Here is a 27,117-nt window from a genome sequence, read left to right on the forward strand (position 1 = left end):
ATGAGTCACTTCGTATTGTTGTTATTGAAAACAGGAATCTCGGAATCAAAGTTAGCTAGACGATAACAAGCTTCATATTTCTCATATGGATAACAAGCGTCATATTTCTTCTGGAATTTCTCGTATCATATTAATGAGCAATTACCGACGACACCTCCTAGAAATTTGAATAAGAAAACCCACACAATGTTCTCAGTTTACGTCTTCTCAGTCTCATTTTCAAGAGTTATTTATTTGAGAGAAAAGGGTGGAGCTATCTCCTGACGGAAATTTATTTTTTTGGACTGAAAAGTCATTCCGTTCCTTAATTCATTTCCGTTTTTGCTTCTCCTAACTTTTCTCCTCTTTTCTCAAATTCAATCCAAATTTCCGTTTTTTTCAGAATACTTCTTCTTATTTCTTGGAAGACGGCCACAACCAAACAACGATGAGTAGTCAACGAATGCCGGAGATGACTCAGCAATTAAAATTGGTTAGTTTTGGAATATACTTTCAGATATCTCGCCGTGAATAGTAGGAAGTTTGTTTATTATTTTTAACTGTTCGCAATTATAGTTACCAGTTGATAATAACAGTTTAAAATTTGTTGATTTCAGTCTGGGGGTTCGAAGCTCTTCCAAGACGCGGTCACAGTGCAAATCAACATGAAGGAGGCTACGGTAAGCTTCTTTTGAGAAATTGTTCTTTTCTTTTTTCCGAGGCACTTCCATTAAGCCATCTTCAACGGCTCAAACAAAATAATTTATTCTCTCTCCTTGAAAAAACGGCCCATTTTTCTTCCTCGTAAAACGGCGGAGCTCAATCGTTAATAGCATCTTGCCTTCTCGGTTTCCTTCAAAGCAGATGGAAACCGAAAATGGCAGAAAAGCCCATTAACTTTCTTACGATTCACATCTCGGTGTGAATAAGAACAGATGGAAATGAAGCTGTCAAAATGTGAATACGTAATTAAACGCATTTTTTGTTCTCTTCAGTTTCTCAAGTGGCTTTAAGAAAACTTTGGCGTTAAAGAAAACCTGTTTTGTTTCAGCCTGATGCTGATGATAAAGTGAACAAGAAGTACACTGCCAACAAGCACCGCTTTGAAGCCAGCAGACATACGGCGTCGATGCTTCTGGAAGCAGAGGATATGAGTGCAAAGGAAGGAGATCCGGGCTCAAAGATGGAGGTCAAAATCACCATCAACATGGTTCGAGCATCCACTGACCACTGTTGGATATACTATCAAATTTCAGAAGCAACTGGAGAAACATCACCGTGAAATTGAGTCGTACATTTCTCCATTTACCCCATCTCCAAACTCAATCTTCCTTCGTATCCCACCTAGACCAGAAGATTACGCCCGCATCGAGCTCGCACGGGATGAAGTCGAAAAACTCGTTCGCGAAGTTGTAAGTTTGTCGTTAAATAACAAACAAACACACAAAACGTATATTCCAGCACCTTCAAACCCCTCACATCATTACTGAAGAGGAGTCTAGAGAATATCTCCAAATTCTTCGTAAGCTCGATGTCCGTCTCAGCGCTTTGTATCCAAGACCACCAGCACCGGGAGACAAAGAGAAGAAAAGCTATCGCATGTGCCCATGCTACGAACCTGAGATGGAGGACATTGAAGATCTGGTTGTTTTCTACGAGCAAGTTTTCCGTGGCCATCGATTTATGCACCGCTGTAACCTCTACATGGCGGAAAAACAAGCCGCTGAAGAGCAAGGACTCCCCATTCCCCTCCCTCCAAAGATCGATGAGATCCGTTATTCACACGGACAGTGTTAAGAAAATGGAATCACTGAAATTGATTCCAAATGTTTCAACAAACCCTCCCCGCCCCTCCCTCCCTTTCGCCGTCATGATAATCGTCAAATAATGTATAGATCAAAATTACCACGTCAATAATGCTGTTTTTCAAAAATTATAACCTTCGTTCCAATTTTTTGCACGCTTTTCTTTCTAGTCACTGCTTTTGATAGATAATCCCCGCGCTTACTTAAACTGTTTTTCATATAATTTTTTTGTTTAAACAAAAAAATCTAATAATTTAGATGTTTTTCTGATTTCCTGTTATTTCACGTTGCCCAATATCTTTTTTGCCGATGTTTTATTTCCCGATTTCTTGCTTTTTTCCGATTGTCTCATTCTTCAATTCTTCGAGTGTAAAGATCAATTCCAGATTTCTATGACTCCGCAGGTTCAACTTTGTTCCCCCACCATTCTACACATTTTAATGTAAAAAATGACTGAAGAACTCTACCGAAAATCCTTTCCCTCCACAAAGCTTATGATTGTTTCATCATTTATTCGCTATTCTCATAAATTTAATTTCCACATTTTATTGTATATATATAAATTTTTCTATGAATAAAGTTAACGATAAAAAATTCAATCACTCATTTAGGTGAGATTCAGGAAGACAAGCAGGAGCTATAGAAACTAAAAACATGTGGAAAGTGCATAACTATGCTCTCATAAAACTTACGGAACAATCTTAACAAAAAAGCAAAGCACTAACCAACTTCCGAAGCACATTACAATTGGGTAGCTCACAGTGAATGCTCAACTTCGGAACTCGTCTAACCCAACTTGAACTCCTCTTCTGTTCGCTTCACTTGCCGCGCATATTCAACATCCGGATGGGCAAACTCTATTTCAAAAGCGGTTGGCAATTTTGACACCCTGACACCTTACTGGTTTTCAAAATCCTTTGTGTTGGCGAAGTGTCAAAATGCATAACCATCAGTGTGGAAGCATACGGAAATAGTCAACTTTTTTCTGAATAACTTATTCACTTTCAAAGTTTTTTTTCGAAATTGTCCGCGTTTACCTGAGTTTTTCGTAAGACAACATCAGAAATTGAGTGTCTGTCATCAATTTAAAACAGAAAGGGACCTCCTGCTACACAAGCTCAGATACATATTCCACCAAAACACTTCATCTTGTCATGCAGGCCAATTTATACAGCGATTACCTTCATATTAAGCATTTATGTTGCCTTTTCCCGCTTTTCTTGTAATATTTCCATCTATATCTAACCTTTTTTGCCTGATACTTATGGTTGTTTCTATTTTACAGAATGCCTTCAATTTTACGTTTCAACCAGTTCTACTCAACAAAAACAGATGCAGAAAATGGTGGGTGAATGAAATTTGATGTTATAATTGTATATCAGTCATCAAATGTTGATTATAAATATGTTTGTTCCTTTTTTTCCAAAAAATTAAACATGAGAATCTTGAAAATGCTGACCCTATTCAAATAATCGCAAAGGTCTGCTAGCAAGTAAACGGACGTCATTGGATGTTAGATTCTAAGATTTTTAACACGATAGCTGTCCAGAAATAAAACGGAGGATGTTAGTTCTCCGTTTTTTTTTGGAACAGTTTAGTTTCACAAATGGTTTTTCTTTTCTTCCAACAAACCGGAAAGAAGATGCGGAAATTAGTTTCCTCTAACATTTAAAGTATTCAACATCCGTTCCAAAATAAATCAACTAGTAATCTTTTGGTTCTTTTTTTGAAAGTTCATCCTACGCAACGTGAGGACTTCATATTCGTACCTACCGCCTACGTAAAAATTGGCAAAAACAGCAAAAAGAATAGTAAGCCGATCAAAACCCGTTGTTCATTTCCAAAAGTGGTGCCTACCATTCATTCACAGATTTGTGTTTTGCGATACCTAATGACACCGTTCATCCATGAAAACGTAATCTACGACGTTCATTGCGAAAAACGGTATTTCCTCTTATGCATTCCGTCGTCGCACCTTATACATAGTAAAACCACGGCATAGGGGTACAGTTGACCTGTCAGATCGATATCCTCCAAGGCCATTTCGTCAATTCACCATCCGCTGTTTCTTCTCCTCTGGTCGGTGTTTTGTCCTCATTGTTGCTTGCATCGTATTCAAATTTTCTTCTGCGCAAATCGATTCCGTGATCCCGTTCTCAGCAGTTTGTTTCCCCGATGAGAGGTTTTTTTTTACTGAATCCTCTTTTCTCAACCAATTGAACGATGTAAATACATGTTTTTGAAGTTCGCATTCAAAAAATTATGAATAATTTCCAAAAATTTGTTTTAGAATAACATTTTTATGATTTCCGTGAAGTCCATAGACATGTGAGATAGGATTAAATATACATGAGAAATGAAATAATCATTTAATTTCCTGATTAGCATTGAAAAGCATCTGTTTGTACTTCTAAGTTCCCATTAATGCTTCTAAAAACACGTAATTCTTTATATTTTCTGTTTTGATTCCTTGAATACTCTATTCGATACATCTGGCTCAAAACATAGAATACGTGAGAACAGTCATTAAGCCTCAACGCCCTTCCGAGCAATTAGGTGGTAAGCTCTTTCTCCCGAGAAGCTTCCGTGTCCTGATCCGGCTTTTCCCTCCCTTTCCAATGAACCTGGTCCGTTGGTTCGTCATGACAACACACCTGCCATTTTGATAAATCCATGCAGGGCGTAACCTCAAACCTTCTTTTTCCCAGTTCTGATGTCTATTTCATTTTGTCATTTCCTTCAAGATTTTTGCTTTCTTTCCGCACATTTCCTAAGAGATGTGAACAGGAAAATACGAATAATTGTCGTTTCATTTATGAATTATGAATGAAAGAGGGGCAAGACCAACAATGGTCCGAGGGGTACATCACGGGGCGGGCAGTAATAACTCGAGTGTTATTGCGATTCCAAAACAGAGAGTGAACAGGAGGGTATATAGCATAAGTGTGAACACGCTGTTGGTCAATCTCTCCTCCCCTCGTGTCTCCAAACTATTTTCGCTTTCTTTCTTTCTTCCAGTGTCTGTACTTCCCATAGTGTTCATCCTTTTGTGACTAATCGACCTAGTTACCTCCGTTTGAACGGTATTTCTTGGCACCACATTTCTTTTCGCTTTCCACATTTTCAATTCATTCTGTTTTCAATTCATTCACTCTTACAAATTGGCTACCATAAAAAGCGTATAATCTTATTGAAGGGTCCGCCGTCTAGTTCCTTTTGTTTTCAAAATTTTCCTCTTGTTATCCATTCTCTCACGGATATAAAACAACAGAGAACAATAGCTCTGATGAGTTTATCTCATTCTTTAGCAGTCGTTTCCCATTTATTTTGTCTAAAAAGAAGGGAAGGGATCTCTACTATTTTTTCCGCTTCATTAGAATGGATTGGCATCTTATGGAAGCTGTTGCAGGTATTTTAGAAGAACAAAACATTGAGTTACCTACTAAAAAACGTTCCACGATTTCTGGAAACATTAGTATTTTTCAAGTGCTACTATTGCATGTTCTTCTTATATTCATTGAAAATTTCATTTTTTATTTAGAAAAACTTCAATTTCAGACACTACAACAATGTCGGAGCGGAAAACAACAAGCGCTCAAACGATCGTTATCATATCATCGTTAATACTGCTCATTGTTGCATTGGGTCTTCAAGCCGGAGGAGTAATGTCGCCAAGTTGGCAAGTCGTGGATATTCGGGAATTTCGATCAACACATCATGTGAGTTTTCGTTGTGTTCTTGACCTTAGTTTCTAATAAACAAACATTTCACCAAAGGTAAAATCTAATTAAAGAAAGTTCATGTCATCGGACTTTTTTCATCGAAAACGTTGTGAGAACAATAGAACAAAACACAAGTCTCCCAGTACTTAATAATAAATACTTCAGCATGGACTTTGGCTGGATTGTGTCCGACCACAACTTCACCTGTTGAAAAATCAAGACAAAGATGACCTTCCTTTGCACTGCACATACAAATTTGACATGTCTGCCACAGAGATTATTGACGAAAACATCGAGGACATTGACCAAAACAGCGCTGCCGGAGAAAGCGAGCATCACCAGTTTTTCGGTAACACGGCTTCTTAAAAATAATACTGAAACTGATTTTAGTGAAGAGCGAAAACTCAACAAAGATTGTCAAAACTGATGATCTTGAAGATGAATTTATTTATTTCCAAAAAAGTTGAAAAACATCTCTAGTAATGAAAATCACGGTCTAGTATATTCATAGTGCTAGTAAAACTGAGAAGACAGAAAATACATATTTTAAACGTAAACTATAATATTTTCAGGATGGCACAAATTCACACTCGGGTTTATGCTCTGCGCAATCATCTTGGCAGCATTTTCTTTGTTATGCGGTATCTGTGCACCGTGCAGCTCTGGATTTGCGGTTCTATATGCTATTCTTGTTGCATTCACAGGTATTTTAGTCGAAAAGTGGACAAAAAATTTGAGTATGGATCTTTCAGCGTTCACTGCCACTTGCGGAGATGCAATCTTCTTCTTCGCTGCTCATCGTGTAGACAGTCGTTTTGTGCAAGGACTTGTGGGAACGTATGAGGTAAGGATTCCATATATCAAGAAATCATAAACTGGAAAAAACTGTGATAAAGCAAATTCTATTGTTTCCTCACTACCAATTTACACCGACAGCCTGGATTGAAATTCATAAAATTCACGGATTCTGGAAAACATATTGAGCAGTAGGAAGACGGATCTGCATTTATAAGTACACTGCACCTATCGACTTTTTAATGTTTATGTTTCTATTGGTTTCCAAAAACAACCGGGTTCTCAGAGATCTATGTTATGGATGTGTCACCCGATTCATGTTAGATTCTGAATATATTTGATCTCGGTGAAAAAAGAAAGATCAAAAACTTGAAAATCATTTTTCTGAAAGAGGAAATTGCTTTTATTGTGGAATCTGACAATTTGACAGAAAATATAACAACATAGAACATTCAGTTTTCAAATAATAAAACTTCTAGGCTTTGTTTTAGTTTTAAAAAAGTATTTATATAATTTTATGGAAACAGATTCCTATCAGGGCTGGGCATTGTTTGAGAGGTCAAATAAATTGTTTGACCAAATAATGTTTGAATATTTTTTCCAAACAATTTATTTGATCAAATAATATTTGAATTTATTTTTCAAATAATTTATTTGACCAAACATTATTTGAAATTTTTTCTCAAATAATCAAATAATTTCAAATAATTTTAAACAACTCAAGAAAATGTTTTATTGCCAATAAAGGCAGTAAAAAGAAAAAAAAACAGTAGGTTATATTTTAAAACATGTAAAAATCAAGGAAAAAGACTATTTTTTGTCAAATTTTCCATCCTGAAAGACTTTCTTGAGTTCGAAGTAATTTTTTTTTCCCTAACCATTCGGCAGTTTTAAGAGAAAAATTATCATAAATGATACAAAGAAATGGGTTTCAAGTTATTTGAAAATTTTCAAATAATTTGGTCAAATAATTTTATTTGATATGAATTTGTCAAACATTATTTGGTCAAACAATTTGTTTGAAAAAAACGTTCAAATAATTATTTGAAGCAATTTATTTGACTTTTACCCCAAATTTCAAATAATTCAAATAATCAAACAAATATTTTGCCCAGCCCTGATTCCTATTTGCTACCATCTCAACCAATTTTTAGCAAAACATCGGAATGGCGTTCTACCTCCACGTCGCAGGAACAACCATCTCTTGTTTGGCTCTGATTATGGCAGCTATCTCCGCGTACTCCCTTCTTCAAAACAACGAATCCGACCGACATCTCCCAATGCGTGAAATGGCTCCACTTCATGAACCACGATTCGCAAGAGTTTGATTTTTGACATTAATACTGCCATTTCTTGTGATCTCCTCCAATCTGTTAGGTGGCACACTACCGTATAAACTGATTTGTATTATTTATGGTGACGTCTTTTTTGTCATATTTTGATACCGAAAAATCTCGAAGCAGTAAACTTTATTATTATACCAACTAGATTTGTGACACCAAAAGACAAAGAGGAATATGAAGAAAAATGAAAGAAGGGGATATATATTAAAAATTATAACTACACTACGAAGAAAGTTCGTTATCATCAGAAAGGCACAAGTTTTTAGAAAAATATCGTTTTTGGTTTGACAAGAAGGGAAGGGGAAACAGTTGAAAATCGATAGAAGTGTTTTATCCGAAAATGCTTGCTCCATGAGCGTAATGACTATGTTGTATTCAGCAGGAATGAAAAATTAGAATGGAAGTGTATCATTTGATTTTTTGTTATAATGAAAAGTATATTTGGAAGTTGTGGAATTGAAAACTTGGAAATGTATTCTTGTTGTAGAAACACCGGGATGTTATTGGTTTCCGTCGTATTCTTTGGACTGCATCATTTGTGGTATTCGTCGGAATTTCTTTACTTTCTGCGGGTCATCATCTCGCAGAATTCTGAAAGAACAAAAAACTTGTTTCGATTGAAAATAATAATATGGCTTCTGACCTTGGAAGTTGATTTTTCCGTCATTGTTTTGGTCGACATGCCTGTAGATGGCTTTGATGTCTTGATCGGATAGGGAATGTCCCATTCTTTGGAAAGCAGTTCGGAGCTCGGATCTGAAAACATACACATATTTTCAAAAATTTGTCATTTTGTGATCCGTCAACTTCTTTTACACCCCATGAACGTTTCCATAGAATATGTCCGTCAATTTTCTCATTTAGTCATACTAAACACACCAAAACATTTTTGTGGCATCAACTAGTCACACTTCAGGGCCAATTGAGATTTGTAGTAAACCTCCCTCACCTGGTGATGTAGCCATCTCCATCAACGTCCAACTCCTCGAAAACTGCCTTCAAAGAGAGTGAAAGTGGATTCGCTTTGGCAATCACAAGGAATTCTGAAATAATTAAGATGTGTACAAAATGATACGAATCAAACAGCATAAAGGCTCCAGGAAGGATAATTACCTTGGAAATCAATGTTTCCATCATGATCTTTGTCGGCTGCCTCGAACATAGCATCAAGTTCGTCTTCAGTTGGAGACTGTCCCATTTTCTGCATGACAGCACGGAGTTCTTCCTAAAACATATGACACTGTACTATGGAGTCCCCTCTTATTTCTCACAAACCCTTTGGATGAATCCATCTCCATTCAAATCGAATTCTCTGAAAATTCCCTTCAAGTCGTCCTCTCGGATCTCTCCAACTTCTCCCTGCAAGAAAAGACGTACATGTCATTTTTGCTTTAGTATTCATATTCTTCTGTCTGTTTGCTTAGCGAACTGCCAAACACCAAGCCAAGGTGTGTTTTGTCAACTTTCTTCTAGTTCCCAGACGTCAAGAAATAGTGAATGGAAGGAGAAAATAATGACTAAAAAGAAACATTTTACCTTGAAATTCAGCTGAGAATTCATTCTAAAGATGACAATTCAAGAATGAATTGCCCCCCTTTTATACAATTAAAGTTTCTGTTCTCAACATTTCACAACAAAACAATAATACACTAAAGGTCAATAAGAAATGATAAGAAGTCAGGTTTGTTGATTATTTTCCCGCACAGATCGAAAATAACCAGATTATTTGTTTTGCAAAGTGATCTCTATATTGCTGTCATTTCTCCTTGAAAATGTTTCTTAGTGTCTGGCGGGCAAGAATTAGTTCCCATTGTATGAGATGTGTAGTAAACAACCGAAAAAACTTCAGAACCCAGTATTATCTTTTCTCTCTTCTTTTTCATTGTAATTTCAGTTTAGTTCCGTTTTCTATGAATTTTCAAAACAATTATCCCGTCAAAAATGAAGGGAGATTTATATGAATTTTTCCTCTAGATCCGTTTTTCTCTGATGCATCTTCAACCATGCTATTATATGATTTCATGGTAACAGGCCCAACAAAATTATGAATCACCCTGAAACTGAAATGTTGTCTTTTTAGAAAAACGGAATAACGGAATCATGACGGTGTATACCGTTTCATGATTGTTTTTGACGTGAAGAAACCGTGAGTCAAAAATGGCCAACGCGCAGATATGTTTGCATTGCGATTATTTTTCTTTCTCTTTTTTCTTCAGAAAGTTTCGAGGTTTGAGATGCAAAAAGGGTCTGTTAACATAACATGTGTAAAGAAAAAAAGTTTTTGAGAAATGAGCTCGAAAAAGTTGTTCTTTCCGTCTTCCTCGACGTCTTTTTCTTATGCAAGTCCTATTTTCTGATGTGTTCTAAACTGGGTGACGTTTCTGCATTGTTATATTCCGCTAAATAAGACGGCATGGAATATGATTGTGATAAGAGGCTTATCACTTCAACTAGGCAGAACTGACACTGACGACATATTTCGAATCGCGAGAAACTGTGAATTGTAGAAATAGGTATACATACCTGATTCTTCTTCTTTGAAGAGCAGCAGGCGCCCATGTTTGTTTGGCTGAATACAGGCAAGAGTCAGTCAGGCAATCGGTTGTTGCTGGTGGTGGGAGGAAGAGTTGATGGCTGGTCGCACCGTGTGTGTTGTATGAAAGTACGCGTGTTTGATTCGACGACGAGAATGCGGGCGGCGCGAAGAGAAACGAGAAACAAACGACGACACTACCAGCAGGACCCCCTTGTTAGTCACAAAAAAGAGGAGGAGACGCACCGGGCAACCTTCGTTGTCCCTAGCCCTTCAGACACCGAGACCGAAATTGAGACACGCCCCTCTACAGACCCCTTGATTTTTTTGGCATTCGGAATGAAATACAGTGTCTTGATGAGTGTTGATAACAACATCTTCTTCGAGAAATACACAAATGTTCTTCTCAAACTGAGTTTTGACCAATTACAAAAAGATTGATAGTGAGGGCAAGGATCAGTGTAAAACAGGAAAGATCAACTGAAGAATGTTAAACAGAAAGATGAAAAAGGAATTGAAGAAGAGAAGAAGAAGTAAACCAATCACACAATTACATAGCAACCGTAACCTGTAATTTAGTCATAGATGCGTGTTGTGGTATCTAGAAAAGCAAAACTTCTTAGTTCTCAAATACGTATTGCAGTCATGAAACAAAACGTATCAATTCACATCACCAGTAATTGACCTACAATGTTCTGGAAAAGATAAGATAGTAAAAATGTGTAGTCTTATAGAAAATATATCATTTCAAAACGAGTATTCTAATCACAACAGAAAAAAATTCAATAAAAACGTTTACACGATCTATTTATCTGTTTTTTGATCTATAGATGATGAGTTGCGCCTGATTATCAACATGTAAACAATAACAGTTTTCATAAAATTTTATCGGTTGTACTAGTTTCTGTTCAGATTTCAATATCAATGCATATTGATAGTTGTTTAGGTTCACCGACTGTATTTTGATTACTGTACAATGCAACTACAGTAAAATCTCGAACTTACTTCCCGAAACAACGAGGTCAATAATTTATTCAAAAGATTTCATAATACTATACATCATTTTTTGTTATTTCGTGTTTCAAGTCATTTCAAAACAAACATCGTCATCTTCTGACCTACCCGAACACGAGATGAAATTTGAGACTTTTCGACGTTTTCATTCCACATCTTCATCTTTTTTTGTCTCCAGCCATCGTTTCTTCTTAAACAATTACTGACTCTAATAAAGAGTCTCCCAACTAATTAGTTGATAATTCACGATTTACGTGCAGTACGTCGTCAGCAATCGAGACGATCGGTCTTTATTCTTGCGACAATCTGTACCATTTTTTATCACGTATTTTCAAAGAGGCTATCTAACTGTCGAAACCAATTAAAGTTGTGTGGAGGCAGTGCCCCCGGTCGACCGGTTCTCATTTTGCAATGTTCGACCCATCGGAAAGTATTTCTCTCAATCGTAGTCAATTGCTATTTGAAAACAAAATATAATTACTTTTTTTCATTCGTTGACAAAATTCATAAACATCGCCTTTTTTTTTTGAAAAAACCAAATTGGAGAAGTTATATCAAGTATCAAGTGTTGATAATCAAAGTAGTGGAAAGATTGGCGAACCGTCTTCAATACGATGATGGCATTCCGGTATAAGATAATGATGCCTGTGGTGTAGACCAATAAGTGGATGAAGCCGACTGAAAAGTTAATATGAGAATGAAACATTGTGTAATGATGTACCGATGGTGGGAGAATTTGATTTGCAGAGGTAGACGACGAAGCCGAGAGAATCGATGGATACGAACTCATTGATGTCGATAGTCTGCTTGTGACTCCAAGTGGAAGAATCTCTGAAACTAAAACAAACTCTAAACTATAGTATGCAGTTCTAATAAAACCAAAAAAATTCAAAAATAAAACCAACGCGTACGATTCGTATACGGGGATAATGACTGAACTGCAGAAGACAGATCGCCGTTTGGATTCCCTCCATTTGTCAAAATAGCATTCTGACAGGCTTGTGCAAGCCCTTGAAAGTCAAATTTGTACGCATATCTCTTTCCCTGGACCTGAAATAGAATTTAATTTGATTCTTTCATAACAAAAACTGTTTTTCTTCCGTCTTGATAGAGAACATTAGTATAAATTCCAAAAATAGCTTACCTTGGTCATAATGTTCTTGTCATAATAATAACGAAGTGCCCTACTCAACTTATCGTAGTTCATATTCGGTTTACTGAAAAGCCAATCAAATTAAATTATAAACATCAAAGTCAACCGCGTTCTCTCACCTTTTCCGTTCACCCCATTTCCGGGCCACCTCGTCTGGGTCCACCAATTTGAACTCTCCGTTGCTTCCTTCCCAGGCGATGCAATGTGCATTGACTGCGTCAGCCAGAAGCTCCAATAGAAACTGCCACAGTTGTATTTGTCCAGTTCCAGTTGCTGAGAAGGCGATTGCCATAGGTCCTTTAGTAATGCCGGAGTTAGAATTGGCTGATGGGATCCGAGAAAGAGCACTAGCATATTGCATGCATCCTGGAAATGTTGATTTCAAGAAACACATTTATTGTTTGTTTAGATTTGAAAAAGTGTATATATCATGTGAAAGAAAGAGTGAATAAGCTAGAAGTGACTGGAAACTAAGACGACCAGAAAAAAAGGAAAAAAACAGATTTTTTTCAGTATCAATTATCAATTTGAAATGTTTCAATCCAAATATTTCTAATACACTTATTCACAAAATCTATTTGTTCATTTCAAATTAAAACATTTCAATCCTTAACCTTTGTACTCAAATCTTCCCGTTTCAAAATGTTTCCACAACTTTTGTCCAACTACTTTCTAGGAAGTTTCTTCAATCCAAAGATAATTTTTCCTTCTTCTCTTTCATTTCTGCTGCTTTTTGTTCGCGATTTCTATGAAAACCTGTGCTTTTGGAAGGTAACAAGAGTTTTCCAAAAAGAAACGCGGAGCGCATAACTGCTCTATTTGAGCATGCTTCAATAGACGTCTCACACATCATTTGGCAATCCTGAGACATTTGCCATGACTTGGTAAAAACTTCGATAAAATGTAAGTTGCGAGGCAACACACAAAGTTTTGCCTTCTCAAAATTCAAAGAGAGCCCAAAATTAATTGAATTAAGAGAACATAAGGTTCGAAATCTGGACAAAAAAGTCGTAAATTAACTGAGGAAAGGAAAAAGAGAAAACATTTGCATGTGTTAATAGAAAAGACCAAAAAAGAACAAGATTCATGTTCATGAACTGACCATCGGTTAGCCGAGATGTGTCCGGATTGTTGGTGAGTGGAGTATCCCATTGTGTTGAAGACGCCGGCTGACACACGTTGTTGTAGTTGTCTGGAATAGAGAAACTAAATAATGAACATAGTTTCGATACCCTTTTTTATTACAGGCGTTTTTCTAAACAGAAACTAAAATCTAAGGAAACGAAATTTTTTGGAATTTTTACCATTTGGAATAAAATCAGGAATATCATAGTAAACCTCACGGCTATCATGATAATAATAATCCGGTGTCATAGAGTACATCGTAATTTGTATTACTCGTGATGGACAGAACAAAATGATAGGTGGGCTCGAGAGGATGTGTACTTCTCTCATTATCTCCCCACCTATCCGCTGGAAATTGGTTAATTTCCTGGCCGTGAAATTTGGATAGCCATGGAAAGCACAGGAAGGGGACAATGATAAGAACCAAATGCTTTCAGTTTGGCAGAAGTTTAGTTGAGCTGAGCCAGCATCCATTTTGATCTACAGGGAGAGTCAAAAATGCGTGGGCAACTGTGCAACAATACAGCTTGATATCGAAATTAAAGAAGAAAAAGCGGATCTGGTTTGATAACATTCTGAAAACCTCGAAACATCTTGGTAAACAATAGCAATACAAAAAATCATTGTAGAAATACCAATTTTTTTGGAGGATAAGAAATGTTTTTTTGGTTTCCAAATTATTGAGAATTCTAAATAGAAGCTATCTAAATTAAATATCATCTTGCTTAGTGAGTACATCAAGTTTTCTGTAGGATAATACAAGTTTATTGTTTCCTGTACACTTTGGTAGCTCACAATTGGGGTACATAAAAATGGCCAATCGACGTTCTCTCGTTAGACTTGATAGCTCGCCACTACTAATATAAGGAAAAAATGGTGTAAAAAAGAATCGTTAGTGTTTCCGGAGATCGACTTCGGAGGAACTGAGGCTCTATAAGCTAGGCACGAAGCCAGGAAATAAGGTGCGGAAGCGCCTGTTTCCGTTCCTTTGTGCTCGTACCCTAGGCGCTGCCTCACAAATGCATCCTAACAATAATCACATCCTGTCAGACGTGGTGCCATAATAGATTTGGGACCGCTCTTCTAATTCTGTGAGGCATAAAAATAATACAACTTACTCAAGGTTGCTGGATACATAGCTGTAGTGCAATGAAGAGAGCCTCGAACATGCGCAAGACGGATTCCCGATTTGGAGGGCGGGGGCTCCAAGACTGGTCGTCGACTAGCTCCATTCAGCAGCGACGTCGTGCCTTATTTACTACGGTAGTTGAGGAGTCGTAAGTAGGCAAGTGGCAGTTTGTCGGGCTTCTTGACTTCCGTTCGAATTTCCGGTATGATAACTAAAGTATTGACAAGCCGAATCTAATGGAATATTCTGATTATAATGAAGAACCTCGATTATCGCATCATTTTAGACATTTCTTCTATGTGAAGCTCAGCGTAGGCGTTTGATTTCTGGCCATCATTCCTTAAATGTTGAGCCATCAAATTTTTGAGGCAATTCTCTATTTTCAGACAGACAAAAAAACGTGAAACGTGATAAACTTATGAAATTGTTAATAGGGTGAAAGTACACGGAATCCGTGAACACAACAAATGGAACCATTTCCCCGATGGTCGCGAGATGTACGATGTTTGAAATCGTATGATTCTGAAAACAAGCACTTTGTATCATAAAATTCCACTTTGAAAAGCTTATCAGATTTATCGACGAAATTGTTTTTTTTTCTGTCACACTACACTGTTTCATGAGAACTGAACTGATATGAAAAGTTCCGTATTGCCAGAATCATATTGCATCGCAGTCGGCTCTCCGATTCCAACCATCGAATAGTCCCACACGTTTTTCGATATTTTTGTGCTGGGTAGACAAAGATGTGTGTATCTATTTAACACAGTGGACAATTACTTATCAAAAGTCAACTACACTTGGGCAAAGTTCTAATGTTCAAGTGCATGTGAAGAAAGCGTTTCTGATAGACCGTGAGTGCTGATAAGACATATTTCAATTTATGAGGTCGACGGTTAGTTTATTCATTTTACGTTTCTAGAAAATTCGAGAGTGACACTTCACTTTGATCGAATTTTTATTTTTATTTTCAGTGGTGAGTAACCTAACTTTTATACAGATGAGACCGAACTTATAACTATTCAATCCCTGAAAATGAGTTGCTCAAAAAAGTGTAAAAATATTTGCCGCCAGCAGGGGTCGAACCTGCGACCTTGGGCTTATTAGACCCACGCTCTAACCGACTGAGCTATGGCGGCACGTCAACTCTCTATTCAGTATTCGTTTATCTATCGCGTGCGAGAAACTGCGAGTGAAGTGAGTGGAATGAGAAAACGGAGGATTGGCGAGAGAGGAATGCGGCTGTCGTATGTGTCTGGAGAGACGAAAGAAAAAACGGGAGCCTTTTGCAACAACAAAATTGGTACACTTTCATTTTCAGTGCAACTTTATTTTTAAAAGAAATTGCAATGTTTCTTTGGTGATCTCTGTTTATTTTGAAACTGTAGACTGAGGTTTTCATCAGTATTATTTTTGATCAATAATACAAATGGGAAAAAGGTTATATCCGTTAGTTCTGGTCGGGTGTGTTTGATAAGAAATAACAATTAATATGTCAGGTTGATTTCTTCCGAACAACTTTTTTCGTGGAAACTATTTCGTGGATACAATTTATAAATAGTGTCAAAAAGATTTCATATTTTATTGATACTTTAGTGTTTATTGAAAGATCTTTTTTCACATCTCTGCGTTTCTTATTTCTCCACTTTTTACTATTCAATAATATTTTCTAAGCAATTCGCCACAACATCTGCACTCAAGCCTCTTTTCCTCTCCACCTTCATTCCAAATACTCATCACAATCGTATACTTATCTGTATTTCAATCTGCTAATGCCACCTTTCTAAGAACGTCTGCGAAGACGCTCGTCATAAAAAGACGACCTAGTATGTCTGTACTCTCCAATGAGCGCACCCTCTTTCTCTGTCCTCAGAAGAGGGGGGCTCACTTGTTTACCGGTGTGGTCGAACGTTTGTTAGCGAGGTCAATTTTTCGTTTCTTTTGACTCGCAATCACTGTCACATGTATTTTTACCGCACAGTTTCAGCATGCGCTTCATTTTTAATGTTTTTTCAGTTACTAGGGAAGGATCCCGAGTCAAGATGGAGTTACATGTCACGATGTTTATCACTAAAATGGAAATTTTGCGCTGATTTCAAATTTGCATTCCAATTTTGCTAAACGATCTCGTGAAAAAAGTTATTGCCGTTTTTGTCGCTTCTCAGTGCAAAAATGAGCATTTTCAAGATTCCCAAAAATTAACATTTTCTTATTTTGCTCAAGTTTTTTTTGTGTTGTACGTATGACTACGGATGTAAAGGTGGCTTTGGCATAGTTTGATTTCAGAATTTATTTTTAGAAAAATTTTTGTGGAGTTTCTTAAATTTTCAAAAATGACCCATCTTCAAAAAATTTGTCTGAAAATTTTCTGAAGTTCCAGCACAAATAATACAATTTACATGATTGGAACTGCACGTATAACACAAAAAAATTTGAAAAAAATGAGAAAAATGTTAAGTTTGAGAGCCTTGAAAATGCTCATTTTTGCACTGAGAAGCCACAAAAACACGAATAACTTTTTTTACGAGATCGTTTAGCAAAATTAGAATACACATTTAAAATCAGCGCAAAATTTCGGTTCTAGTGATATATATCTCGACTTGTAACTCCATCTTGACTCGGGATCCTTCCCTAGTTAGTTAAACAAGTAGTGTAGGTCATTCACATCATTCATCAAAAGCTTTTTTTATTTTTCCCAATTTCTTGACAGAAAAATATGAAAACAAAAACTTCCTCCATTTATTCAAAGTTTTGTTTTTTAGTATATAAACATGCTAAAGGAGAATTTAATTTTTCAAATATCACATGCTTCCTCAAAATCCTTTCCTTCCAATTTTATTTTACGAATTTTGGATTGGTTTTCTCTCCCCCAATTCTCTCACTTCTCAACACTAAAGTATTTCTCCATTAGCTCCTGCTTTTGTCCAATGTTGTTGATAATACCTCATAAGACCCTCCAGTCACATTTAACAATATTTCTCATTCCTCAAGTTAGCCTTAGTTTTCTCTTCCTTCCATCTTTTTCTTACTGCGTATGTGTCGCCAGCTGTGTGCCAAGTATACAAACGAGTTCCGGGGTCAAATGATAATTTTTTTTCGATTTTTGCTCACTCAGCAAATGTGATGCACTAGATAATTATCTTCGAAATGAATTTCTGCTCTTCCCTGCAAAATTTTTGCTTATTTTTCTTTTTTTTTAAGTTGAGAGTACTTCTACAATGTTCCTTACCCTTATTTTCAAATTTCACATACTTGTCAAATCACAGGCCGGGCCGGGCCGGGCTCGCTGAAAATTTCAGGGCCCGCAGCAAAAAATTATTTTTGAAAAATAGAATTGAAAGTCTTGGAAATTAAATTTTTTCTTCGGTTTAGACTAAAAAGAGGTCGGGGGATTCGATAAGACTACTTTCAGAAGCCTCCAGCAAGTTCTTGATCCTGATTCTGATCATTGGCTGATTTTTTTTTCAATATTTTGACGGGCCGAACGGGCCGGGCCGGGCCGGAAGATTTTTTTAGCGGGCCCGGCCCGGCCCGTGACAAGTATTAAATTTCATAGTTTTCAGGAACAATTATAGCACGGAATCGGACTATCACACCGTTATCATAAAACGTTTTTTGTCGTAATAACTTTTGGTTTTTTTGAGTTTCCACGTTTGAAGTCACCAGGTGGAAAAAAATTCTGACTATAAATGTTATCGTGAAACCATTACTTTTTTATTTAGAGCTTATCATAAAATAGTATCCTTCCATGAAACACTCGAAGTGCCAAAGTTATTTGTTTATTTCTTCCTGGTTGCAATTTTGAACAGTGACTACTCATCAGTTTCTAAAAGTACATCGAAGAAAAAATTCGTTCAGACATTGTTTTCATCTTCAGGCGTGAGTGCGGTCAAGCCGGGCAAATAAGTGTCAAGTCTTGTAAGACATACATTTTTTCAAAGTGCTTTAAAGTTCAGATTTTATTTGTTTGTTTTTCTTTACGTCGTAATGTTTTGATTAGGATTGCTACTATTCAAAATGTTTCTAATTTTGGTCAGTTGCTACGAAATCTAGACATCGAGATTAAAATAAAAACGCAATCACCTGACTTGGGCTTCATATTTTCTCTAACCTAGCCAGGGCTTCCGTGTGAAAGCTAGCTAGTTGTGAATATAAAATTTATTTCTCTGTTTCGTCTCTCATAATACATTTTTTCTCGAAAAATCTTTCACAAACACAGCCTAGATTTGTAAAAAGCCATGCCCATCACTATCTCTTTTTAAATTGACCACCAGCTGCATTATCTGTGTGAAAATAAGAATGGTGCTCACATTTTGGGATGCTGAATGTTAAAGAGCTGAGTAGCGACTCGCTTTGTGGGTCTCGACACGAATTATACAATAGTGATTGCCACGACCGAACATATGCATGACGGATGTCATTTCAGCCAACAGATATTAGAAACAATTTTGTATGCAATTTCCCTATTTTTCATTCATTTTTTCATGTCTCCTAGTTAAAATACCATTGATTTTTAAGTTGTGATCATTTTCTTCGAATATATTATCGTTGCGGCCAGATGAGTGATATTAGAAAAACCACCTCCCACGTCAATATTAATGGCGTAATTGTCATATTAATCAATCTCAAACAACAATCTGCTTGTCAACACAAGATCACCTCCCTCACATGACTTCCGCATATTGTTCAACAAAACCATCGTTTCTTCGAAATTTCCCAGGCGAAAGCAATGTTCGTTCTCATGACTCATACAATCCTCGATTGTTGCATGAGGGCGCTTTTGTGTGTCCCCCCAAAATGCTTTTTGTCCCTTATATTTTATGAATAAGATGAGAAACGAGGAGAGATTCAGACAACACAACAGATATCTGTCACATTTTTTGAGAAAAAAATTCGACGGTATTCTTCCTTCCCACCCCGCAATTTCTATTTTTGCTCGATTTTCAACTGTCTTCTCAACAATTTTTCTCTTCTCTGTTGCTCTCCTCCATCAAATCTTTCTCTATCTGTTTTTTTGTAATGAACCGCCGTCCCTCATACCATTTCATTCTTCAGCGCTCCATTCAGCGATGGAGGCTGCTCAACGTAAGATCGACTTTCGTCGCCTCGTCCGAGATGCACCGAACATCAACCATCTCTGCTTCGACGCATGCTCCAAGACTGTCAAAATTGTCTACTCGTCGAAGGTTCCGTTGTCCCATACAACTCTGAAGTGCAAGGTGAGCTCATTATACTATTAGTTGAACTAATAGACTTACTGGATATGTTCTTTCTCTAGTGACTAAAATTTTTGGTTAATTTGTTAATAAGCAACGTAGAAAAAATCTAACACTCATTTCCCTACCAGAGTGTTATGTTTTCAGAGACTCAACTCTGGAAAAAGCGAAGAAAGAATCTATTGCATACAAGTTCAATATCCGGATTTCCCGTTGATCTTGAAGTATCTCGGAGAGCACTGCCCGAAAATCAAGGGAACCACCATCGATTTTGTTGTCACTGCTAGCCAGAATGCTGAAATCGAAGGAGAGATTAGCAAAGCTCTGGATGTCACGTGAGTGGGAATGAATACACCGTAAAAACTGTATTTGAGGTGCATGCAACTCTATTGTTCAAAGGGTCCGTCGGAGTGCAACTTTATTAGAGGGGCAATTCAAATAGAGGGTGCACCTCTATTTTTCGTCGACAAATTTGCCCGACCTCGATTCCCAACTGTCTTTTGAATTTTTTTGATTTGATGAGTTTTTAATGCCGAATTTATCGAACTTTTACGTAAAAACGGAAAAAAGCATAATTTCATATAGCAAACTACGTATTTAAGAACAAAAATGCTGAAATAGTGATGTGAGAGAACAGTTCGGAGTTAGGTAATGATGATATTAAAGCCAAGTGTACATCGCTGGAAGGCAACTATATTAGAGGGGCACTTCAATGAGAGTGTGCAATTCTATTGTTCAAATGGTCCGTCGGAGGGAACCACTATTAGAGGGGCACTTCAAATTGAGGGGCACCTCAAATACAGTTTTTACGGTAATAGATTTTTATCGTAGAATGGAGTTCTTAAATTATAATGACTTCACAGAACCAATATAAAAATGATAAGAGACATGGTTTAGTAGATTAGTGTCCTGAAGCAGCCCCTCACAGATTTATGAACGCCATTTTTCAGTCTTCGCCACGTGGACGCATTCAGTGGACTTGTCAAAGGTACCTGTTTCCTACTCCGTAACATTGAAGCCGAAAGCTTCACCTATTCGTTCGATGAGAGTCAAAAGTACGAGTTCCAAACTCTCAACACCGAGTCGATGTACCCGTATCTCCTAATCAACATCCGTACTGGTGTGTCTGTTGTCTTGGTTGAGGGCGAAAACAACTTCAAGAGACTCGGAGGAAGCTCGATCGGAGGAGGATGCTTTTTGGGATTGACTGAGATCATCACCGGAGTTACCGATATTGAGGAGATGATGGAGCGTGCTCTCCAAGGAAATCCGGACGAGTTCGATATATTTATCAGAGATATCTATGGAGATCGGTATGTTATAATTTTTAAAGAGATTTTAACAATAATGTTCTGCTCGATACTGAAAATTCCATAGTTATAGTGCTGCAAACTTCAACATGGATCCTCATCTTCTTGCATCGTCTTTCGGAAGAGTCACCCGTGGAGAGAACATTCCAAGAGCTGGAGAATTAGATGAGCAATCGAAAAACAACGCGATTCTCAGCCTTCTCCGTATGATCCTCTACAACGTTTCGCAGGTATTTCAGAGACAGGGTTCATTAAAACACAACTCATAATTTTCAGCTCGCATTCTTGTTATCCGACATTTCAAATGTTAAGCGCGTCTTCTTCAACGGATTCCTTGTCAGAAACCGTCCGATCGTCATGAAGACTCTTTCTTTCGCTTGCAACTACTGGTCCGGTGGAAAACTCCGTGCCTATTTCCTCCGCCATGAAAACTACACAACTGGACTCGGAGCTTTCTTGGAGAACTTCCCGAATGCAGATATGTATTGGAAGGAATACTGCTCCGGATCTACAGCTCTTGGTCGTTTTGTCCCAGTTGAGCCATTGGAGACTGGATTCAAGACCCAGACGTTTGCTTTGAAGTGCGCTCGTTTCAAGGCTGCTCCATTCTGCTTATTAGTTGATAAAGATGGAAAACCAGACACCATCGACTTCAACAATGATGACGAAGCGCGCAACTTCTGGATTGAAATTTTGGATAAGACCATCAATGATATGACCAAGTTTGCGATTGCGTCACAAAAGAACTGCGAAGATCAGGATGATGTTGCAAACAGAGCCAAGGACTTCGAGAATGACTTCGTGAAGACTATGGATACTATCAAAGAGCACCATGTGTAAGAGATTGGTAGTTAGAAGGAGTAGTCTTCAACAACGTAATTTTCAGCGCATATGGAAACTCGAATGCCAGAAATCTGTTGGAAGTTCGTGAGCAGATCTTGCAAGAGAAGGGATTTGATGATATTTATGTGCAGAAGAAACACGAGGAGAACTGCACGGCAATTGCTGAACTCCCACATGTTCTTGCCACCATCGACAAGCTTAAAGAGGTGACCGTATAACACAAAATAGTTTATTATGAAACTAAATCATTTAAAGACTAGTGACGATAAGACTGTTTTGGAATATGTCTCCCGCGGACTTCTCGCTGGAAACGTTTTTGATTGGGGAGCAAAGGAAGTGGTGAAAATGATGAATAGTGAATCTGGACTCAGTTTCCAAACCGCTATCGATCATGTTGAAAATCGTCCATGGTTGTTTGATGGATTCGATTCATTCTATGAGAAGCACAAGGATTATAAGTCTGTTTTGATTTTCGTTGACAACTCCGGATTCGATTATATTTTGGGAATTATTCCATTCGCAAGGGAGCTTCTTCGAAATGGATCAAAAGTCGTCATCTGTGCTAATAGCTCACCAGCTCTCAATGATTTGACCTACAGAGAGATGGTGGCTCTGGCGAACGAATTTAGAGAGATTGATGGAGATTTAACCAAGTTCCTAGAGAACGGTCAAATGATGTTCGTACAATCTGGACAAGAATCTCCATGTCTTGATGCAAGGTAATTGAAATTAATAGTATCATTTTTCTTCATACGGTTATTTCAGACGTGTACATGAAGACCTCAACGAAATCGTACAAAAGTACAAGACCGATTTAGTAGTTATCGAAGGAATGGGTCGTGCACTCCACACAAATTTCAATGTTCAGTTCAAATGCGACTCACTTAAGGTTAGTTAATTCAGAGAGCTCAACTTTTGAAAATGTTCTTCCTTGAACCTTTGCGATGAAATTCAACATTATAATGTTTTATTTTACAGGCAGCTGTCATCAAGACTCAATGGCTTGCTGATCGTCTCGGTGGAAAAATGTTCAGTGTTGTATTCAAACACGAGCTCGGTGTGCAACAATAAATATATTTCCAAAACATGCCAAAACAGTGATACCTAAAACGTGTTTTAGTGATTTCTGATTTGCTCCCATATCACTTCACTTTGTCCAACATTTCCACTTATTTCTTTCAAAACCAAACCTGTATTCCATATTCGAAATAATCCAATTCTTTGAGAATTAGCTTCTACTTTGTCTTTTCTTTCTTTCTTTGCTTGCTTTAAGTTTTTGCTCTTCATTATAATTTAATTATGGCCAATGAATCATCAGATTAAAACTGATATGCTGTACAACTGAGATAAGTGTACTTAATAGAGAAGGACAAGGAGAAAAACATATGAAAAGACATTCAGAAGAGGGAAATAAAAGTCTGATAACCGTTTTCATCAGCAGCTACACTTACAAAAGGTAATTGGGGACTAATGTAGCCTCGGCCCGAAACTCAATAAGTTAATTATAAAAACGTAAATATTATCATTGCAGCAAATGTGGAGTCAGAGATTTCAGGTGGAAACCTAAGGTTCTAAAGTGTGTAATACGGAGATTGAAGAAAATGAATAAATTACAGAAGGAAGTAGAAAACTGGGAGAATTGTCAAGAAAAGAGATGAGATTGAAGCAGATGCTCTAACTCTTGGTGGCATCTTTGTGGATGTTGTCACAGTTGTTGGTTCTGGCTCAGCAGCAGGCTCTGGAGTTGAGACATCGTTGTTAGACAACCCGATGAGAAGTCCTCCCTGAAATGGTAATAGATGATGATTGTAAGGAAGTTGTTCAAACTTACATTTCCGTCTCCGAATCCTCGGTCAAATGGATTTCCTGGAACACAATTGTATGTGTTTCCAATCTCCAATGTGTATAGTCCTTCGTTGCAGACACAGATTGTTCCGTTGCAGTGAGAGTCAAGAAGACACTCTTGTCCGTTCACACATTCAGCTCCTGAAATAAATTAGAGATGACTGCTGAGAACTGGAAAATCGGTTACCTGGGAGAGCGACGCGATCCTCACTTGGAAGTCCATTTCCTCCATCTCCTGGTTGTCTGGTCTTTGGAATTTCCTCGCTAAAATTATATGATCAAACGTCATACATCACATTTAACAACAGGAAATAATGTACTTACACAGTGAATGGAGTTCCCTCTCCATCCCATCCATTTACAACTTGATCGATTTCATTGGTGTTGCGGAGCCAGTTGATAAGTGGCTCATAGTATTCAAGAAGCGGTTGAGCATCGAGTTCTCCTTTCCCAGTTATCATTTCAAGAGCCTTCAACCATGTGATCGAAGATCCCAACTTCATGGTTTCACGGAGTTTCTCGGTTGTGTCTTCGGAAAGAATACATCCTTCGCTCTGGAATTACACAAACAAAATGTTTTCTCTGATATTGTCGAACTCACCAAGATAGTTCCCTCTGGGCAAAGAGCCTTCAAGATTTGGAACTTGAGAACGTAGCTAATGAGAGAACGGGTAGCTGGGGAGTGAACTTGAGAGATGGAGTTATGGATAAGGGCGTCCAAGTTGGAAGTGTTGTATGGTTGTGGAGAGCGAGTTCCCTCATACTTGTTTCTAATCTCCCACCATCTGTCATTTAACTTATTCTTTGGCACTTTTCCCTCGAACAACTCGTATCTCCAGTTATCAGCGGCAATTGTGAATGGCAGTTTGGTGAAGCTTTGGAGCGACTCTCTGCAATTAATACATTGGAACTGATAACAAGAAAAAAAATTCTCACTGGTAGAGTTTGTTAATGATGACGGAGTTCTGAATGTCCAAGTGCTCAGATGGGACAAGCTTTTGCGAGTACAAATAATGTGGATTGGTGGATAGGAAAGCGAAGGCATCAGCAATAGCGTCAGTGATAACTGGGGATGCTGGTTCCCTGTAAACAAATAGTGTAAAACACGGAAATCAAAAAATTTCAAAACCTGAAGAGAAGGGATTGGTCCTTGTACAAGTATTGGTAGTAAGTTTGGACAAGAAGTGAGTGAGCACGTTCAAAATCTGGTTCTCCAAGTTGAGAGCAACTCTTGATACGGAAATCATTTGGAGCGCGCATATCGAGAGCAGCAGCTGGGTGGCAAATCATATCTTTGCTCCATACACGAGCAAAGATTGAGCTAGTCCAGAACGATTTTGGAAGTTGTGGGAATCCAGCGGATTTGAAGTATCGGTAAGCCTGAAGAAAAATAGAAATGCATAGATCAATTGAGTTTCGACACTTACGGTGACAAACATCTTCTTGGATGTGTAGTTTTGGGAAGTGAAAGCAGCGAGCATGGCTTCTGGAGTCTCAGATTCCTCCTCATATGGCTTGGTTTGTTCGTAGTGTGCAGACCAGTCACCTCCGTCCAAAGATCCGAAAAGATGAGCTGGGATTGGTCCGTCCTTGCTAAGTCCAGCTGGGTTTGAGTAGATTCCAGCCAACTGGCGACGCATGTAAGCGTGGAGAAGTTGGTAGAATGGTTGGATAGTAGAGTAGATCTTGTCGATCTGCTTGTTCAGGTCAAACTCAGCTTTGTGATTCTTGGAAGACATATCAAAAGCACTTCTCCACATAGCACCTCCATCAGCGAATCCGTTGAGTTTGGCACCATCGTTGGAGACAGCAATGATATTGTTGTATGCTGGCTTACTCTTGGCAATAGTAGTTACATAAGATACCCACAAATGTTGAAGTCTTGACGCATCTTTCTCGTTGCGGAAAATCGAATCCATGTCAATTTTCCTGTAAAGTGGAATGTTACAAGTGGTAACTGGTAAAAAACTTACTGAAGAGCACATGGTGGTGGGACATCCTTATCACAGATAGTGGAATCCTTGTTGTCACGGTTCAATACAGCTTGAGCTTGGGAGAACTCGGCGAGCCTCGATGGAGCAAGTGCAGACATTCCTTCGAAAGAAACGTATCCAAGTTGTCTTTTCAGTCTCTCGTCGGTGACCGAAGTCATATCGAATTGCTTGGATTGCATAGAGGTGCTTCTAACAAACATGGTGAGAACGTTTTCAGCCTCATCAAGAGCAAGTTTGAGGGTTGGAGAAGCGTCATTGAAGTATCTCCATCCGGAAAGAGCGACTTCACGGAGAACCTGAAACTTGGTTCATTACAACTTTTTCATTTTTCCCAGTTATTAGAAATCCATCAATTTTCTACATATCTTCTACATCTATATCCGAGAACATGCAACGTTTGTTAGTTTTTTTTTGCTTTCTTCCTCTCCCACTGACGAGACGATGAAGACAACACGTTTTTGATTCAAAGGGCCAATTATCCGTTCTTCATTTATTTGCCGCCGCGCGCAAATCCCATCACAATCCAGTATTTCTCTCTCGATGCCACTCACTCACTCATTCACTTCTCTTCGTCTGACAGTGACGTTTTTATCATATCATCTTTACCTTAATGGCTTCTGCCTCGTATCCGGCCAGCCAAGAACGAAGCTTTTCCTCATCCTTGATAGATCCTGACGCCTACAACAAAAACGAACAATTAGTATGAAGAAGGCATAATAACATGATGGCACTTTACCTGAAGATTGTCCGTCTTCCAGTAATCGCTGCTGTTCACTAGCGCTTGAGCGGCTGGATTTTGAAAAACTGGTCCTTTGTTGGTCTTGTTCTGAAAAATGTGAAATGGAAGTACTAGAATTTATCAGACTCATTTTTGAAACTTACTGGTGCAATCGATCCGGTGTTCAAGAAAGTGTCCACAAGTTTCTCGATGACTTCAGTGTTCAATTCATCTGGCTGAGTTACAACTGCCTCAGCAACATCTCCGTAGTCTTCAGATTCGATGTTGTCGAACTTGATAGCTGGTTCTGGTTCTGGAGTAGGACTTGGTTCTGGCTCAGATTTTGGAGATGGTTCTGGCTCTGGCTCTGGTTTTGGCTCTGGCTCCGGCACTGGAACCGAACCATTTTTTGGAGCATCGAGAGCATCGGTTAGTTCGAATGGTTCACCTTCTGAGAATGCGACTTCTGGATCTTTTGGTGCTTCGTCAGCTGGCAAAAGTTCTGGTTTTGGTTTGATCTCCTGAGAGAATGATGGCAAACATGCCCCCACAAGCAATAGGAGAAGTATATTGAACTTCATCTGAAACTTCGG

At 38.1% G+C, this 27,117-nt stretch overlaps 6 protein-coding genes across 6 annotated transcripts; 3 read left to right on the forward strand and 3 right to left on the reverse strand.

Moving 5' to 3' along the window:
• Positions 1 to 427: 427 nt before the first annotated feature.
• Positions 428 to 1,776, forward strand: GCK72_024358 (uncharacterized protein; the record flags this gene model as incomplete). The annotated part of the gene is made up of 5 exons (XM_003117553.2): positions 428 to 472; positions 597 to 659; positions 1,031 to 1,189; positions 1,236 to 1,391; positions 1,441 to 1,776. The coding sequence occupies 5 exons, from the start codon at positions 428 to 430 to the stop codon at positions 1,774 to 1,776; spliced, it is 759 nt and encodes a 252-aa protein (XP_003117601.2).
• A 3,386-nt stretch (positions 1,777 to 5,162) lies between these two features.
• GCK72_024359 (uncharacterized protein) lies at positions 5,163 to 7,629 on the forward strand (the record flags this gene model as incomplete). Its single annotated transcript, XM_003117957.2, has 6 exons — positions 5,163 to 5,193; positions 5,343 to 5,503; positions 5,672 to 5,855; positions 6,079 to 6,210; positions 6,259 to 6,350; positions 7,456 to 7,629. 6 exons carry the CDS (start codon positions 5,163 to 5,165, stop codon positions 7,627 to 7,629), a joined length of 774 nt encoding a protein of 257 aa, XP_003118005.1.
• A 574-nt stretch (positions 7,630 to 8,203) lies between these two features.
• GCK72_024360 (uncharacterized protein) lies at positions 8,204 to 10,203 on the reverse strand (the record flags this gene model as incomplete). Its single annotated transcript, XM_003118429.1, has 6 exons — positions 8,204 to 8,235; positions 8,288 to 8,400; positions 8,594 to 8,687; positions 8,758 to 8,869; positions 8,920 to 9,003; positions 10,168 to 10,203. 6 exons carry the CDS (start codon positions 10,201 to 10,203, stop codon positions 8,204 to 8,206), a joined length of 471 nt encoding a protein of 156 aa, XP_003118477.1.
• Positions 10,204 to 11,797: 1,594 nt separating this feature from the next.
• Positions 11,798 to 13,727, reverse strand: GCK72_024361 (uncharacterized protein; the record flags this gene model as incomplete). The annotated part of the gene is made up of 7 exons (XM_053735845.1): positions 11,798 to 11,869; positions 11,913 to 12,022; positions 12,103 to 12,241; positions 12,336 to 12,408; positions 12,464 to 12,710; positions 13,447 to 13,536; positions 13,649 to 13,727. 7 exons carry the CDS (start codon positions 13,725 to 13,727, stop codon positions 11,798 to 11,800), a joined length of 810 nt encoding a protein of 269 aa, XP_053579411.1.
• Positions 13,728 to 19,667: 5,940 nt separating this feature from the next.
• On the forward strand, positions 19,668 to 23,038 carry GCK72_024362 (uncharacterized protein; the record flags this gene model as incomplete). Its single annotated transcript, XM_003117599.2, has 9 exons — positions 19,668 to 19,817; positions 19,962 to 20,149; positions 20,765 to 21,127; positions 21,198 to 21,354; positions 21,401 to 21,960; positions 22,011 to 22,173; positions 22,223 to 22,686; positions 22,733 to 22,856; positions 22,946 to 23,038. The coding sequence occupies 9 exons, from the start codon at positions 19,668 to 19,670 to the stop codon at positions 23,036 to 23,038; spliced, it is 2,262 nt and encodes a 753-aa protein (XP_003117647.2).
• Positions 23,039 to 23,577: 539 nt separating this feature from the next.
• Positions 23,578 to 27,105, reverse strand: GCK72_024363 (uncharacterized protein; the record flags this gene model as incomplete). The annotated part of the gene is made up of 12 exons (XM_003117944.2): positions 23,578 to 23,751; positions 23,799 to 23,953; positions 24,000 to 24,076; positions 24,137 to 24,366; positions 24,414 to 24,702; positions 24,749 to 24,895; positions 24,942 to 25,192; positions 25,240 to 25,741; positions 25,786 to 26,102; positions 26,413 to 26,484; positions 26,543 to 26,632; positions 26,689 to 27,105. 12 exons carry the CDS (start codon positions 27,103 to 27,105, stop codon positions 23,578 to 23,580), a joined length of 2,721 nt encoding a protein of 906 aa, XP_003117992.2.
• Positions 27,106 to 27,117: the final 12 nt, after the last annotated feature.

This window comes from Caenorhabditis remanei, chromosome X (genome assembly GCF_010183535.1).
Source record: "Caenorhabditis remanei strain PX506 chromosome X, whole genome shotgun sequence".
Taxonomy (NCBI): domain Eukaryota; kingdom Metazoa; phylum Nematoda; class Chromadorea; order Rhabditida; family Rhabditidae; genus Caenorhabditis; species Caenorhabditis remanei.